The sequence below is a fragment of the Ceratotherium simum genome, chromosome 31 (genome assembly GCF_057802395.1).
Source record: "Ceratotherium simum simum isolate JZ-2026a chromosome 31, ASM5780239v1, whole genome shotgun sequence".
In the NCBI taxonomy this organism is placed as follows: Eukaryota; Metazoa; Chordata; class Mammalia; order Perissodactyla; family Rhinocerotidae; genus Ceratotherium; species Ceratotherium simum.
In genome coordinates, this window is record NC_141930.1 from 2,398,526 (window position 1) to 2,412,697 (window position 14,172).

The 14,172-nt window shown below is 39.3% G+C and overlaps 1 protein-coding gene across 2 annotated transcripts in view; it reads left to right on the forward strand.

Annotated features, from left to right (window-relative positions):
* Positions 1–14,172, forward strand: part of CNGB3 (cyclic nucleotide gated channel subunit beta 3) — a 142,260-nt gene that overhangs the window by 14,443 nt on the left and 113,645 nt on the right. For both annotated transcript variants that reach the window (XM_087420587.1, XM_004441130.3), the window contains exon 3: positions 269–395. In XM_087420587.1, coding sequence (XP_087276713.1) covers positions 269–395 — 127 coding nt within the window. The remainder of the gene's footprint in view (positions 1–268; positions 396–14,172) is intronic.

The window sequence follows — 14,172 nt, forward strand, 5'->3', positions numbered from 1 at the left end:
AGCTTTCTAATATCAAAAAATATATACCATGTGAACTCTTTATTACATAATACACCAACTTAATATATTTTCCAGTAGCCTGAAGATGTCTGCGGGTTAACTCCTCCTGCACCATGTCCTACTTGGTTTAGCAGGAATCCTAGGGGAGATGTCACTGAGAAGACCATTCTGGAAAAACAGGCAGCATCTCTGCAGTTTATGTTGTCCAATATAGCTGTATCAGGAGTGGTATATATTCTTCTACCTGTATGTTGTTTCCTTTCCATAGATAAAAGCTCCGAGAAAAATTCACTCAGAGATGTGCCCACAAACCTGGACCCTAAAAATCTTGAAGAATCAACCAGAATGATGCCAGAGCAGACAGAAATAGGGACTGGGAAAGAAGGCTTGGTCAGGTGAGAACTGAATAAAACACGTAATACTGTTAGAGATACTACTCAGCCTGCACTGAAAAATTCAGACACCTGTTCCCCAGTTTAGCTGAGCAAAGGGCAGGAGAACTACGATACAGTAGTCCCCCCTTATCCGTGGTTTCACTTTCCACAATTTCAGTTACCCTGGTCGACTGTGGTCTGAGATATTACATGGAAAATTCCAGAAATAAACAATTCATAAGTTTTAAATTGCGGACCCTTCTGAGCAGCAAGAAGAAATCTCACGCTGTCCTGCTCCGTCCAGCTGGGGACATGAATCATCACTTTGTCCAGCCTCTCCATGCTGTATATGCTACCTGCCTGTCAGTCACTTAGTAGCTGTCTTGGTTATCTGATCGACTTTCACAGTATCGCAGTGCTTGTGTTCAAGTTAACCTTATTTTACTTAGTAACAGCCCCAAGGCACAGGAGTAGTGGTGCTGGCAATTCAGATACACCAAAGAGAAGCCATAAAGTGCTTCCTTTAAGGGAAAAGGTGAAAGTTCTCAATTTAATAAGGAAAGAAAAAAAATTGTATGCTCAGGTTGCTAAGATCTATGGTAAGAACAAATCTACCTGTGCAATTATGAAGAAGGAAAAAGAAATTAGTGCTGGCTTTGCTGTCACTTCAAATATGCATGTATAGGGCCGGCCCAATGGCTTAGCGGTTAAGTGCGTGTGCTCCGCTACTGGCGGCCCGGGGTTCGGATCCCGGGTGCGCACCAACACACCTCTTCTCCGGCCATGCTGAGGCCGCGTCCCACATACAGCAACTAGAAGGATGTGCAACTATGACATACAACTGTCTACTGGGGCTTTGGGGGAAAAAAAAAAGGAGGAGGATCGGCAACAGATGTTAGCTCAGAGCCAGACTTCCTAAGCAAAAAGAGGAGGATTAGCACGGATGTTAGCTCAGGGCTGATCTTCCTCACACACACACCAAAAAAATACAAATATGCATGTATAGGAAAAAACATGGTATATCTAGGGTTTAGTACTACCCACTGGGTTTCAGGCATCCACTGGGAGTGGATGGCACGTGTCACCCATGGATAAAGGGGGACCACTGTAGTCACATAACACAAGGGAACTGGGCTGGAACTGAAAGGTTGTTTCTGTCCAGTTCATTGTCCCTTACTGGCCAGTCATGACCACTACCCAGGGTCTTCAGGCAGCCATTTGTCTGTAGGCCAAACCACATCAACAGAAACATTGCAGTCACCTGTCGGAGTCATTAATATCGTCAAGGGAACAGCCTCATATTTACTAGGCATGAATTTTAAAAAGAAAGAATCGAAGAGAATGTATGATTCTTCTCCAATTCACAAAGAAATAGCTATTCCAAGTCTGTAAATATTTTATTGTTCCAGAAGATTGATTATTATTTCCTTTCATCTGCTAAAGAAATTGTGGCATGATAACCAAGAATAATTATGGAAAGGGGTAATCTTTATGCCACTGAAGGAATACAGTTTTATAAATACTTCCCACAAAATTATTGGAAATATCACATTAGAGATGGCAATTTCAATGTGAATCAGTGAAACCACAATAAAACCCAACTAGGAGCCCCTTCGTTTTGCCACTTTTTTGCATGTTATTATGTGCCTGCTGATCCAATTTGAATTGCTTAACTATAGTTAATATAATTGCAATAGGCTTATGCAACAATAAAAGCGTACTCTTCTTATTATCAGGCAAGAAGAGTTGTCATTTCAAAAGAAGTTAAAACTACTTCTTCCTCCTCTGATCCCCATCCCCGTGTCTCTCTCAGCAGCTCCTCTGCTGTGTTAAACTGTGTGCTGCCAGAAGGAGTTACCGTGATGCTCTAGGGCCCAGCATATTGTAGATCAAACAACAGGCATCAGAAAGAGAGAGCACATTTTCAATAAGCACAGATTTGGCTGTATATTAAGATAAACACAAACTCACTCTACCACACACAAAAAAAATAGTTTGACAAAAATTAAACCTGACATATTATTTAGGCAGAGAGGAGATGTTTAAAGTCTGAGGTAAAGACTAGAATCTTACGACTGGGGGAAGTAATTATTTATATTATTTCTATAACCATTGGTGTTTACAGAATGATATGCAGTCCTATTAGTGGGTCATTATTGTCTTCCCTCCGCAGGTAAGCAGCCGAGGCACAAAGAGGTTAATTAGTCTGCCTATAGTTATAGGGTCAGCTCAGCCAAGATTAGACTGCGAGACTCAAATTCCTGAGTGGAAATTTTTCTCCCCCCCAATACACTCACCTTTAATCAAAAGTTTCACCTTCTGAGCTAATCTCCCTATACTGCATTTATTTTAGTATATTTAATTTTTTTTAATAACCAGTGGTGAAAGGTGGGTTTTCAAAGGACTGAAGTGGAAGCCATAACTCACATTTTTAGGGATGTATCCCTCTTAATCCATATCCTTTCCTAGTATAGTACTTTTATTCTTCAGAAATATGAAAATGGAAACCTTTCAATTACCCAGAAAATGGGTCAATCAGTATATCTCAAAAACACAAAACTCCTTGACATGACCTACAAGGCCCTACCTGGTCTCCCCCCTTGTTTTTACTTTGCCCTTCCCCAATACACAGCCCTCCCCTACCTTCCCATCTCTCTGCTCCAGTCACACCGGCCCTATCTCAGTCTCTTGTACTCGTGAATTGATTATGCTCTGGAATGATCAATTATTCTTTCTGCGATACAGGCAGCAAAGTGGCTTGAGAATTATTGATGAGCTGGGTAGTTCCAGTGTCACTTTTAACTAATATTCCTGGGAATCCTAATGTTCCAATACCACGTGGGACTTACCAAAGCCTTCCTGTTCTGATTTCAGGGGAATCAGTGGTACCATATCTAGAATCCTAGAGTGCGGAGTTTTTATACCTCACTAGAAAATATCAAAGATAAAATAACTTTCTATTGAAATTGCTATTTTGCAATGCTCTCAATGAGTAACGATCATTTTGGTATTTGCAGTTATTAAAAATCAACAACTTTAACCCTAGGCAAGGTCAGGTTTTTCAAAGCTCTTGCTCCTAGGAAAACATTAAGGATTTGATTGAATGCCATCACTAAATATAGATGCTGTGTGAGTGACTGATTCTCACCTCAATTTTTTGAATTTGGAGAAAGCTACGTTATTAATAAATAAAATTTAAAAGTAGGTTTCTTAATGTAATTGCATTTACCTTATCCTCTGGCCTAAGCCCTGGACTGAATAGGGATTACGTGTCTGGGATGATCAATAAGTATCGGGGAGAATGTATGTTGTAGATTTTGCTGTCTCTGGGTGTGAAGTGCAGCGTGATATTATTGATGATGCGTTTAGTTTCTATCATACTCAGAAGATGGGCACCAAGAGGACTAACAGGAGATACATGCATATACAAAGAGATTTATTGTACAGAATTAGCTCACATGACTGTGGAGGCTGAGTCATCCCAAGATCCCCAGTTGGTGAACTGGAGCGTCGGGAGAGCAATGGTGTAATTCCAGTCTGAGTCAAGGCCTGAGAAGCAGGAGAACTGCCGGTATAGCTGCAGTCTGAAAGCTGGCAGGCTGCAGACCCAGGAAGAGCTTCTGTTTCAGCGTAAATCCAAAGGCAGGAAAAGACCATGTCCCGGATCAAACAACCAGGGAGAAGGAATCCCTCTTACTCGTGGGAGGGTCAGCCTTTTTGTTCTATGCAGGCCTGTAGTTGATGAGAAGAGGGCCACCTACATCAGAGACAGCAATCTGCTTTACTCAGTCTACAGATTCCAATGTTAACCTCATCCAACCACACCGTCACAGACACACCCAGAATCATGTTCAGTCCATACCTGGGCACCCCGTGGCCCAGTCACGTTGACACACAAAATTAGCCATCACACCGTCTCCATCACTCGCACAAGGGAATTGACACTGTACATGCCCTGGTTTTTCCAAGGCTAAAATGCAGTCTCTTCTCACCATTTCACACTGTCCTCCCGTGTCACCTGCAATGTGCTGAATGTCTGTCTCCTCAAAATTCATAAGTTGAAACATTGACCTCCAATGTGATAGTATTAGGAGATGAGGGCCTTTGGGAGGTGATCAGTTCATGAGATTAGTTCCTCAAAAAAGGGACCCTGGGGACTCTCTTGCTCTCTTTCTTCCCTGTGAGGATACAAGAAGCCTGTGAACCAGAAGAGGGCTCTCACCAGAACCCGGTTATGCTGGCACGCTGCTCTCGGACTTCCAACCCCTAGAACTTGAGAAATAAATTTTTGTTGTTTATATGCCACCCAGTGCATAAGTACTTTGTTAGAGCAGCCTGAACTAAGACATCACCCAGCCCAGGCTTACCCAAAACTCTTTCACACAGAATCTCTGTGCCCTTGAGCATAAATAACAATGACCTTCTTCTTCATCTTGCCACAGAACAGAACTTCTAATGTTAATGAATTACAAGGTTGGATATCCTATTTATAAAATGCTCCCTTGTCTCAAATATTGTTTTGTAAGAATATAAGAGTATGGATATATATTTAAGCCAAATTCACATATTATGTCTATTTAGCTATTTATATAAACACAAAAAGAAGAGGTGAGTAAAGTTTACATTATTATTATGAAGATGTAAATTTCATGACACAAAAATCACTTCTGTAACTTTTTTTTTTCATGCAACCCTCTATAAGATTCTAAATAGAGCCTAAAACTAATTTTCTAGCCACAGTAATAATACTTATCTCAAATACATGTTAGCCTGGGAGGAGATTTTTTTCAAGATATCCAAGTATTACATGTCCACATTTGTATTAAACTAGCTTGCTTTCTCTATTCTTTCTTTTTTATATCCTTTCATAAGATTTTCTAAATTGTGTATCCAGTGAAAAGAAATTCTTTGCAAATCTTCCCTGAAAAAAGCAACCAAATCATTATCTTGTCAGATGAATCATTTAGCTTCTGACAGACATGGGGTTCACCCCTAAAAAGTCCCATTGATGCCATTTGTCCATTAGTGAGAAAAACGGCCTGTTTCTGGCATTCTATCTCAGCACATTCTTATTTTTTAATATAAAAAAGTATATTTTGATAGACACTAATGAATAGCAAACAAAAGAAGATGTGTTTTGCCTGGAAATGTCAAACAGCTATGTCTGGAAAAGGAGACAGAGTTGAACTGCTGATAGGTTAAGTGGTTAAATGATGAACAAGCAAGTGAGCGAATGGTTCCATGACCGTGACTGGGGTGCCCCCAAGACTGACTTTTACAGTATGGTCTGTGGCTTTTCACCACTGCTGCTGCGCAAAACGCCAAGAAGGAAGGTTATTGCTATGAATAGTCTTCTTTGCTCATAATAGCAGTCAGTCTCTATTTGGGTGGTTTTAAAATAGGCAATCATTTCACAGCAGGAACAATGAGAGCAGAGTAGAATTCAGAATCCCATCAGCACTCAAAAGACTGACGTTTATTGTCGTGTAGCAAAAAAAAAGCAAGAATCACTGAAGTAAAGATGCTAAAAAATCCATATGTGACTTTATAGTTGAAATGGAAAGAGAATGCCAGCTATCAAGTTTACAAAAATAAAATACAATTTATATTTCAATAACTTATAGGCTTGGAAAAAAAAAAAGAAATCAGCTACATATTTGCTAATTTTGTGGAATGCATAATAAATATGATGCACTGTTACTTTTAGCACCAAATTAAAATTTTCCTCCGTGGTAAGCAATACTTTGATAATTAGGCATTGCAAACACTGTTAACAACAGATTGGCAATTCATTTTTAATAATGATTGCTAACTTCTATTTCTAGCAAGATGGCAGACTAAACATTTGTAGAAAATTCTTTGGGGAGAATGTAATTAAAAATACTAGATAAAATATATAAAACCTACATGTGAATGCATGGCTGAGCTGGTGACATTTCTATCTATTGATAGAAAGTTTCAAGAACTGGTGTTTGCTTTGGGAATTTATTCCAAACTCTTATGGCCTAGATCTGAGTTAAAATGTGTCGTCAGTGAAACAGAAGCTGGGATTATACTGGATACAAGGGCAGATTGGAGCCTCCTTCACAAGCTAGGACTCCAAACGGTAACCCACTGGAAGGTAAACTATCCCCCAGAGAGAAACGGTGGGAATGACACTTTTCTTTATCCTGGCTCTGAGTAGAAAAAAAGGAAAGAAATTTGAAATCAGGAAGAATAAAGGAGAGCAGAGAGGACAGGAGAGGAAAGGAGGGGAGGAGATGAAAGGGAAGAGAAAGAGAGGAAAGAAAAGGGATTCTTTTTTGTGTGTGTGTGAAGAAGGTCAGCCCTGTGCCAACATCTGCCAATCCTCCTCTTTTTTTGCTGAAGAAGACTGGCCCTGGGCTAACATCTGTGCCCATCTTCCTCCACTTTACGTGGGTCGCCGCCACAGCATGGCTTGCCAAGCGGTGCATCGGTGCGCTCCCAGGATCACATCCGGGACCCGAACCGGCGAACCCTGGGCCGCTGCAGCGGAGCACGTGCACTTAACCGCTTGCACCACCAGGCTGGCCCCAAAAAGGAATTCTTAACCATAAGCCAATATTCAAATAGATCCGGAACCAGAATTCTTATGACATCTGTATCTGGAAAAAAAAATTGAAGCTAAAAAAAGTACTTAAAATGGTTAAGTTTGAGAACCCAAATATCTGCCAAAAACCAACACAATGTGGAAGAAAACAAACTTTAAAACCAAGTCTCAAAGTATTCCCACAGATGAAGTTCCCGTGAATGTGAACTCACAATCAAAAATTACTAAAAAATGAAGAAATAAATCACTGTGAACAAGACAACAGAAACCACAAACTGCAGAATCAGAATCCATACCTGCAGATGCTGAAATGATCAAAAACAGGGTATAAAATAAATATGTTAGGTATATTTAAAAAAAGAGAAGATTGAAAATAAGACAAAGGAATAAGACATTGTCAGAGTTGACAAGCCATTTTTGCAAATGAACTAAGCAGAATATCTGCTATTTCAAGAAAGTGATTAAATACAAAGAATGTGGTACTTTAAAAATTGTTGTAAGGGGTAGGGGAGCAAAGTTGAAGGATGGAAATTGCAACCCAGAAATCAGGAAAGTGTAGGAAGTAGCTGCCAGAGCCAGAGCTGCCCCTCGACTGCACAGCTGGAGGCTGGCAGTAGAACACGGAGTCTGAAGAAGGTTCAGGAAACTCCTGCTGCCTCTGAGGAAATATGCTCTGGTCATCTGCCAGATGAAAAACGAACTGTGCCTTCCTTTCAACTGCCAAATCTCCTACAAGCGTCTCTCAGTGGTGGAATCTAAATCGGAACCCTCCCAGCAAGGAGCTCTTAAAAATAAGGTTCCCAGGTTTCAGCCACTGCAATTACAAAGGGGAGTATAAAAAGGAACAGAAATGCTACTAACTGCAAATAGACAATCCAGCATAGATTTAAGAAGTGAGCAAAGAAAATGGCAAGCATGTGCATAAAGAGAAATAAACATTGATACCACGAAACAATTACAATGATGTCTAAATTGAGGGTAGAAAATGAGATAGAAGTAAACTATCCCCTCTGTGGTTGCAAGCAGGCAAAAAGGGGCTCGTTCTGCCCGCCACAATCCATTGCCAATCAATTGCAAACAGGCCAGTGGTTGAGAAAGGAAAGTTTATACAATTAGTTAGCAGAATCAGAAGATGGCAGACTAGTGTTCTAAATAAGCGTCTTAAAATCATACAGAATCTTGAGGCAGTTATATAGGGGAAATGGGCAGGGAAGGAGTGGGTTCAGGGGTGTTGACCATCCGGTGTGACGAACTTCAAGGCACCTTATTATCTCTTTCTTCTGTCATTCGTGATGGGTACCAATGCAGAATTTTCTTTCTGGAGGGTCGTCATATTCCTGGGGAACTCAGAGACAAAGTTATCCTCTTATCATAGCTGGGAGGTACACATAAGCAAGAGCCTAGAACTAGCAGATCATGTATTTTGCGAAAGCGAGAAGTGCTTAATCATCTGGGCTACGTGCAGGCTAGAGTGCATTCTCAGAGAGTAGTGAGTCAGGGTCATACACAGTTACGATATTGCTTCCCTTTCCTATGATGGCTGCCCTCACGCTAACTTAAGATCTAGCTGTTACATGATGGGGTGGTTGGTATACTAAAGAATTCAGAGTTTGATCAATTTTAGAACTTCTTAATTAAATATGCATGTTAAGATACTTTTGATAAACACAAAATTAGTTAAAACAGAATATTCAACCTCCATATACTAAACTTACACGGTTTTAATACTATAAGATGATAGATGTGAGAGACAACATGCCCAAGCAATCCTATTATAAAATGAAATTGATAATTCCATGCTCCTAGAGTGGGTGACTTTAAAATATTTCTCTTTGTTTATTAATAGATCAAGCATTTTAAAAAGTCATTAAGGATATAGTATATTTGAACAAGACAATTGAAAAATTAAATCTAAAAGATATTTAGAGAACCCTTATATCCAGTAATTGAAAAACATACAGTTATTTCAGCTTACATAGAACATGTACAAAAATTGACCATATGTTCAGCCCAGGTCCACTGTAAAATCTCCCCAGGCGCTCTTTAAAAATACAGAGTCTGAGCTCCAACCTCAGTGATACTGATTTAATGGGTCTGGAGGGGGTTCCAGGCGTTAGCGTGTCTGAAAACCTCCTCAGGTGATTCTAATGTACATCCAGGATGGAGAACCATTTCACTAGAACAGAAAGCAGGTCTCAACAAATTTTAAAGATTTCATAGCATATCGAATATATTCTCTAACTACTATACAATAAAGTCAGAAGTTAATTTTTAAAAAACTAAAATTTTGAAAAATATCTCATAATTAAAATTTAAAACACACTTTTAAGTGACCCTTGGGTCAAAAAATAAATCATAAGTGAAATTAAAAAAATATTTAGGAACAATGAAAATATTGCACATCGAACTTGTGGAATAATAAAAATACTATTAGATATTTGTTGTTGCATTTCTGTTTTGGATTTCTTTTCCCTTTCTTTTTCTTTTTTTTAACTAGAAAATTTGATTATAAATTTTACTTGGAAGAACAAACAAGCAAAACTAGCCAGGGAAACCTTGCAAAATAGGAGTAATGGAGGTGGTGTTAGTCCTACCAGATATTAACACCTACTTAAAATCTCTGTAATAAAGAAAGTGTGGTATTGGCACATGAATAGATAAACCAATATCATAAACTAGAGAATTCAGAAATAGATCTAAGAGCATATGAAAATCTAATGTATGATAAGTTTGGCATCTAAAATCAGTACAACAAGGGTAGATTTAAATAAATGGTGTTACAGTAACTGAATAGCAGTATGAAAAAAACTAAAATTGGATCTGTCCCTCATGCCGCACGCAGGGATAAATTCCCAATAAATCAGAGATTTAAATGTAAAATAATGAAACCATACAAGTATTAAGAAAAAAAGTGCAAATTCCTCTATAACCTGGAAATGTACGTTAAGTGCTAAGATTCAAAATTCAAAAGTAATAAAAGAAGAGCTTGATACACTTTATTATATTAAAAAATAAAACTTTACATAACAACAACAAACAGACAAGCAAAAGAAAAAGTCAGCAAAATATCCAGATATGAAAATTCTCATTGCTACTTTCTTTGGGGATTGATCATTTTATTTTGCAATTGATAACAGACATTTAAATTTTTTTCACACTAAGATATTTTAAGGTTGTTAATGACTCAATCAACCTGATATTTTTGTGATATAAGTTGCAACTACTATTTCATTTTCTTGTTTTCAAAATTTAATACCAGCAGCACAGTGTACTTAGTTAATAGGATACAGTAAACCAATATATCATGTAATCCCAGGAGTAAAACAACGATCCTGATACTCAATGTGGTACAATCAGAAGGTCCAGTTTTACCTCAAAAAAAAGTAATTAGTAGTAGTATATATATAGATATATGTCATATATAACATAATATTCATATATTACATATATATTATTCACATATATGCATATTTGGTGGCAAATTACCTGCTAGAGCCTCCTTCTGTGCTTTCTACTCTTAAAAGCCATTAATAATGCTGCCAGAAATAAGATGCAGTGTACCAAGACGGAAAGGCTAGTATCAGAGACAGCAAGAGTGCTTTACTGTAGGCTTTCAGACATGAGTCAACAGACAAAAGACAGCAATTCTCTGAGTATGTGTAGTCGCCCTAAGAGGGGAACAAGCCACAGACACAGTTTGAGTTCCTATTTTAAATCCCTTTGCTATTTCGGTTGCCCGTTGCCATAGAAAACCAGAGCAGACAGAACTTGTGTCTCTTTCTTTCTTTTGGCATAGAAAGAAGGAAATGAGGAAATTTTTACACTGTTTTATGGCACCTAAATTATGACTTTTAAAAATGGGTCTTCTTGTGTACCTAGCAAAGCGAAGGGAACAACAGGATGATGGATGGATGGATTGAAAGTTTTTGAAAATTACACAAGTGGACAAACTCAGATTTCTATGAGGCAGGCACGTAGCACCCATGAGTCAAGCTCACTGGACATTGGAAACAACAAAGAGAGGCTGGTGATGAAGATGACAGGACAGAAAGGGATACTGTGGTGAACCTGAGCGCACTAGAGGTTCTGCCTCACCACGAAGAGCCAATCTAGCTGAGAGCTGCCACACAGAAAAGTGGGTCCAGTGATGCCAATACCATCTGATTTTTTCAAGAAAACCTCAAAATCTAGAAGCCCATATTTTGAATACAACCAAATAAATTGAAATTCTTTTAAACTACAAGCTAAACAAAACCAGCTACAGATCACCACTTTCCCATCTCTGCCTTGAAAGAATAGATTAGTTCTAAACAAGTTCACTGTTAAAAATTATAACTCCATTATAAAATTAGAGAGGTGGTCTACAGGAAAAACATTCGTTAATGCTGTTCACAATGTAAAGCACTTATAGAGGATAGAATCAAAGCTATAAGAACATTTTCATATTTTAATTAACAACTTTATCACATTTCTTTCTATTATTATTTTTAGTGTTATTTTTAGGATTTTAGTTTATATTATAAAATTTTTTTAGGCATTGTATTTTAGATATTTTAGATAGCTTTTGTCTGATATTTTTCCATAAGCAGTTTTCCATGTTAATAGAATGTTTTTGTAGCCAACCTCTTTAACGCATTCTCAATAGACCAAATATGTGTCCACAGCAAGAGCCTAGAGAAGAGATTTGGTTCTATTTGAAAGTTAATTGACTGATGGAGGCTGGAATATCTGGTAAAAATAGGTAAAATGGAAGCTTCCCGTAGCAAGAGAATAAATGGATGACTCACTATGTTTCTTAAAATCTTTATCCCCTTGGGAAGAGGAAAGTGACTGGTCTGCCCAGGGCTGGCGTTTGCAAGAGACAAGAACGTGACGAGACAAAGGAGTAGAGGTACCCCACTACATGGGGACAGTAGCAGACAAGAGTCGAGTCATCTGGGAAAGAAAGGAGAGGTTTCCACCTGGTGAGAGACAATCTCAGCTACAGGAAACAAAACTGAGTCGTTGATTTGCAGCATGCAGGTTTCCAAGAAGCGGCAAATATGTTGTGCAGATAAGCTGAGGGAAGCAACCTAGACGTCAACTCCCTGGCCTATGGGGGTCAGGGTGGGGAAGCTTATCAGACACTTCTGTACTCTCTCCTCCCGTTCTGAGCAAGGATGGGCCTTGAATGTTCAGCAATTCAGCAAACAGAGGTATGGGGAATTGCTCACCTGCTGGAGAGAGGCAACTACCAGAGGCGTTGACGATTTCATCTCAAATGTTTAGCACCAGGTCTGGCACATACTATACACAGTCAAAGATAACCACTTTGTGAATAAAACATTGTGCGTTTTATTCTACTCCAGTAGATTCCTAAAAGGGGAATCACAAAGTGAAATATATAAATATATTTTAAGTTTCTGATAGAAATTTTATGAGTATGATTTTGGGCTTAAACATTGCTCTCATTTTAAATACAGGAATCTTTTCAAATACAGCTGTTTTCACTAGCCGTGAAATGTCTTGACAGTTCTTCCTTTATACGGAAGGTAATGTTTTCATTTGTTGTTACCCTCTTTCAGCATCCCATAGTATCTGGACAGTTGGTTGTAGAACGTGGTAAAACATAAAACAGAGAGCTTAAATGTCTAATAATTCTGTACCAATAAATGTTCACCCTAATTCTGCTGAGACAAGCAGTAGTCTAGCAACTAGTTTATGTGCCAACAATCAGGTAGGTAAATCACTTCTAGCCTATGATTCATTTCATTGCAGCTGTTCATGTGCAACTGTTCACAGGTGCCCTCATCTGGGCATCCAGCTCACAGAAACAGGGCTGTTTGAGCCCAGCCAAACACTGGTTATGGTAAGACACTGACACACAATGGAGTAACAACTATGCTCTATAGGAAACAGCAGCAAGGGGACAAGTTGACAAAACAAGAGCAATCAGAAGAGATGTTCCACGTGCTCCCACCATCAAGTGTGACACGTGTCTGTGTCTGTACCCATTTAATCAGTCTCAACTCCCATTGCAACAGATGAGCTGAACCTATTTGTGTCTATGGCCAACTCCTCTACTGGTGTGCTCGTCCCCTCTCACCTACTCACCGACATCACTCCGGCAATTGTGCTCTTTTTTTTCTCTCTGTTGGACCATTTCTGTAAGCATATAAACGTGTTGTAGCATTTCTCACATTTAAACAACAACCGCAACACAATGTCTCCCTCAGCGCCACGTGAGTGGCCAGTTATTATTCTATTTCTCTGCTCCCCTTTACGGCAAATCTCTTCAAGCCAGCTACCTGTATTAACTTTTTCTCCTTCCTCTCCTCCCGTGTTCTCCTGAACCTGTTTCAACCAGGATTTTATTTCTTCATTCCCTCAGCTTTTATCTACTTTTACGCAAGCTTTCATTGGTTTTCTCCACTTTGACCGAAGTCAGCAATGCCCTCTGCACTGCTGGAACAAATGGCCAGTGCTTGGTTCTGCTTTTTCCCACTGATCATCAGCAATCCACAGTTGACCCCTCACTCTCTCCTTGAAACACTGTCTTCATTTGGCTTCCAGATACCACTCTCTTTGATTGACGCCCTACCTCATGGCCACTCTGCCTCGTTGTGCATTGATGGCTCCTCCTCATCTCACCAACCTCTAAACTTTGAAGGTCCCAAGCACAATCTTCAGACCCCTTCTCTTCTCTACCTACGTTCTCTTAGTACATGATTTTATCTGGTCCTACAGCTTTAAGCAACATTCACACCCTGATGACTCTCAAATTTATACCTCTGGTTCGGATCTCTCCTCAGAACCCCAGTTTCGAATACCAATTGCCTACTTAATATCTCCATTTTGGTGTCTATTAGACATGCCAAAACGGACATGTCCAAAACGAACTCTTGATTTCCCTCACCTCTTCCATATCTATTCCTCCTACCGTCTTCCCCATCTCAGTATATAGCACCTTCATTCTTCCATTTGCTCAAGCCAAAAATTTACCCCTTTTGTTCTCTCACACAGTACAGCCAATCCAATAGCAAATTCTGTTGGCTATTCCTTTAGGATATATTCAGACTCTTACCATATCTCAGCACCCTCCTCTGCTACCACCCTAGTCCATCATCTCTCACATAGCTATTGCAATATCCTCCTGACTGGTTAGTATCCACTCTTTGCCCCTCTCTGGTCTATATTCAACAGAGCAGCCAAGTGATCATCTTCACATGCAAATCATCCCTTTCTGCT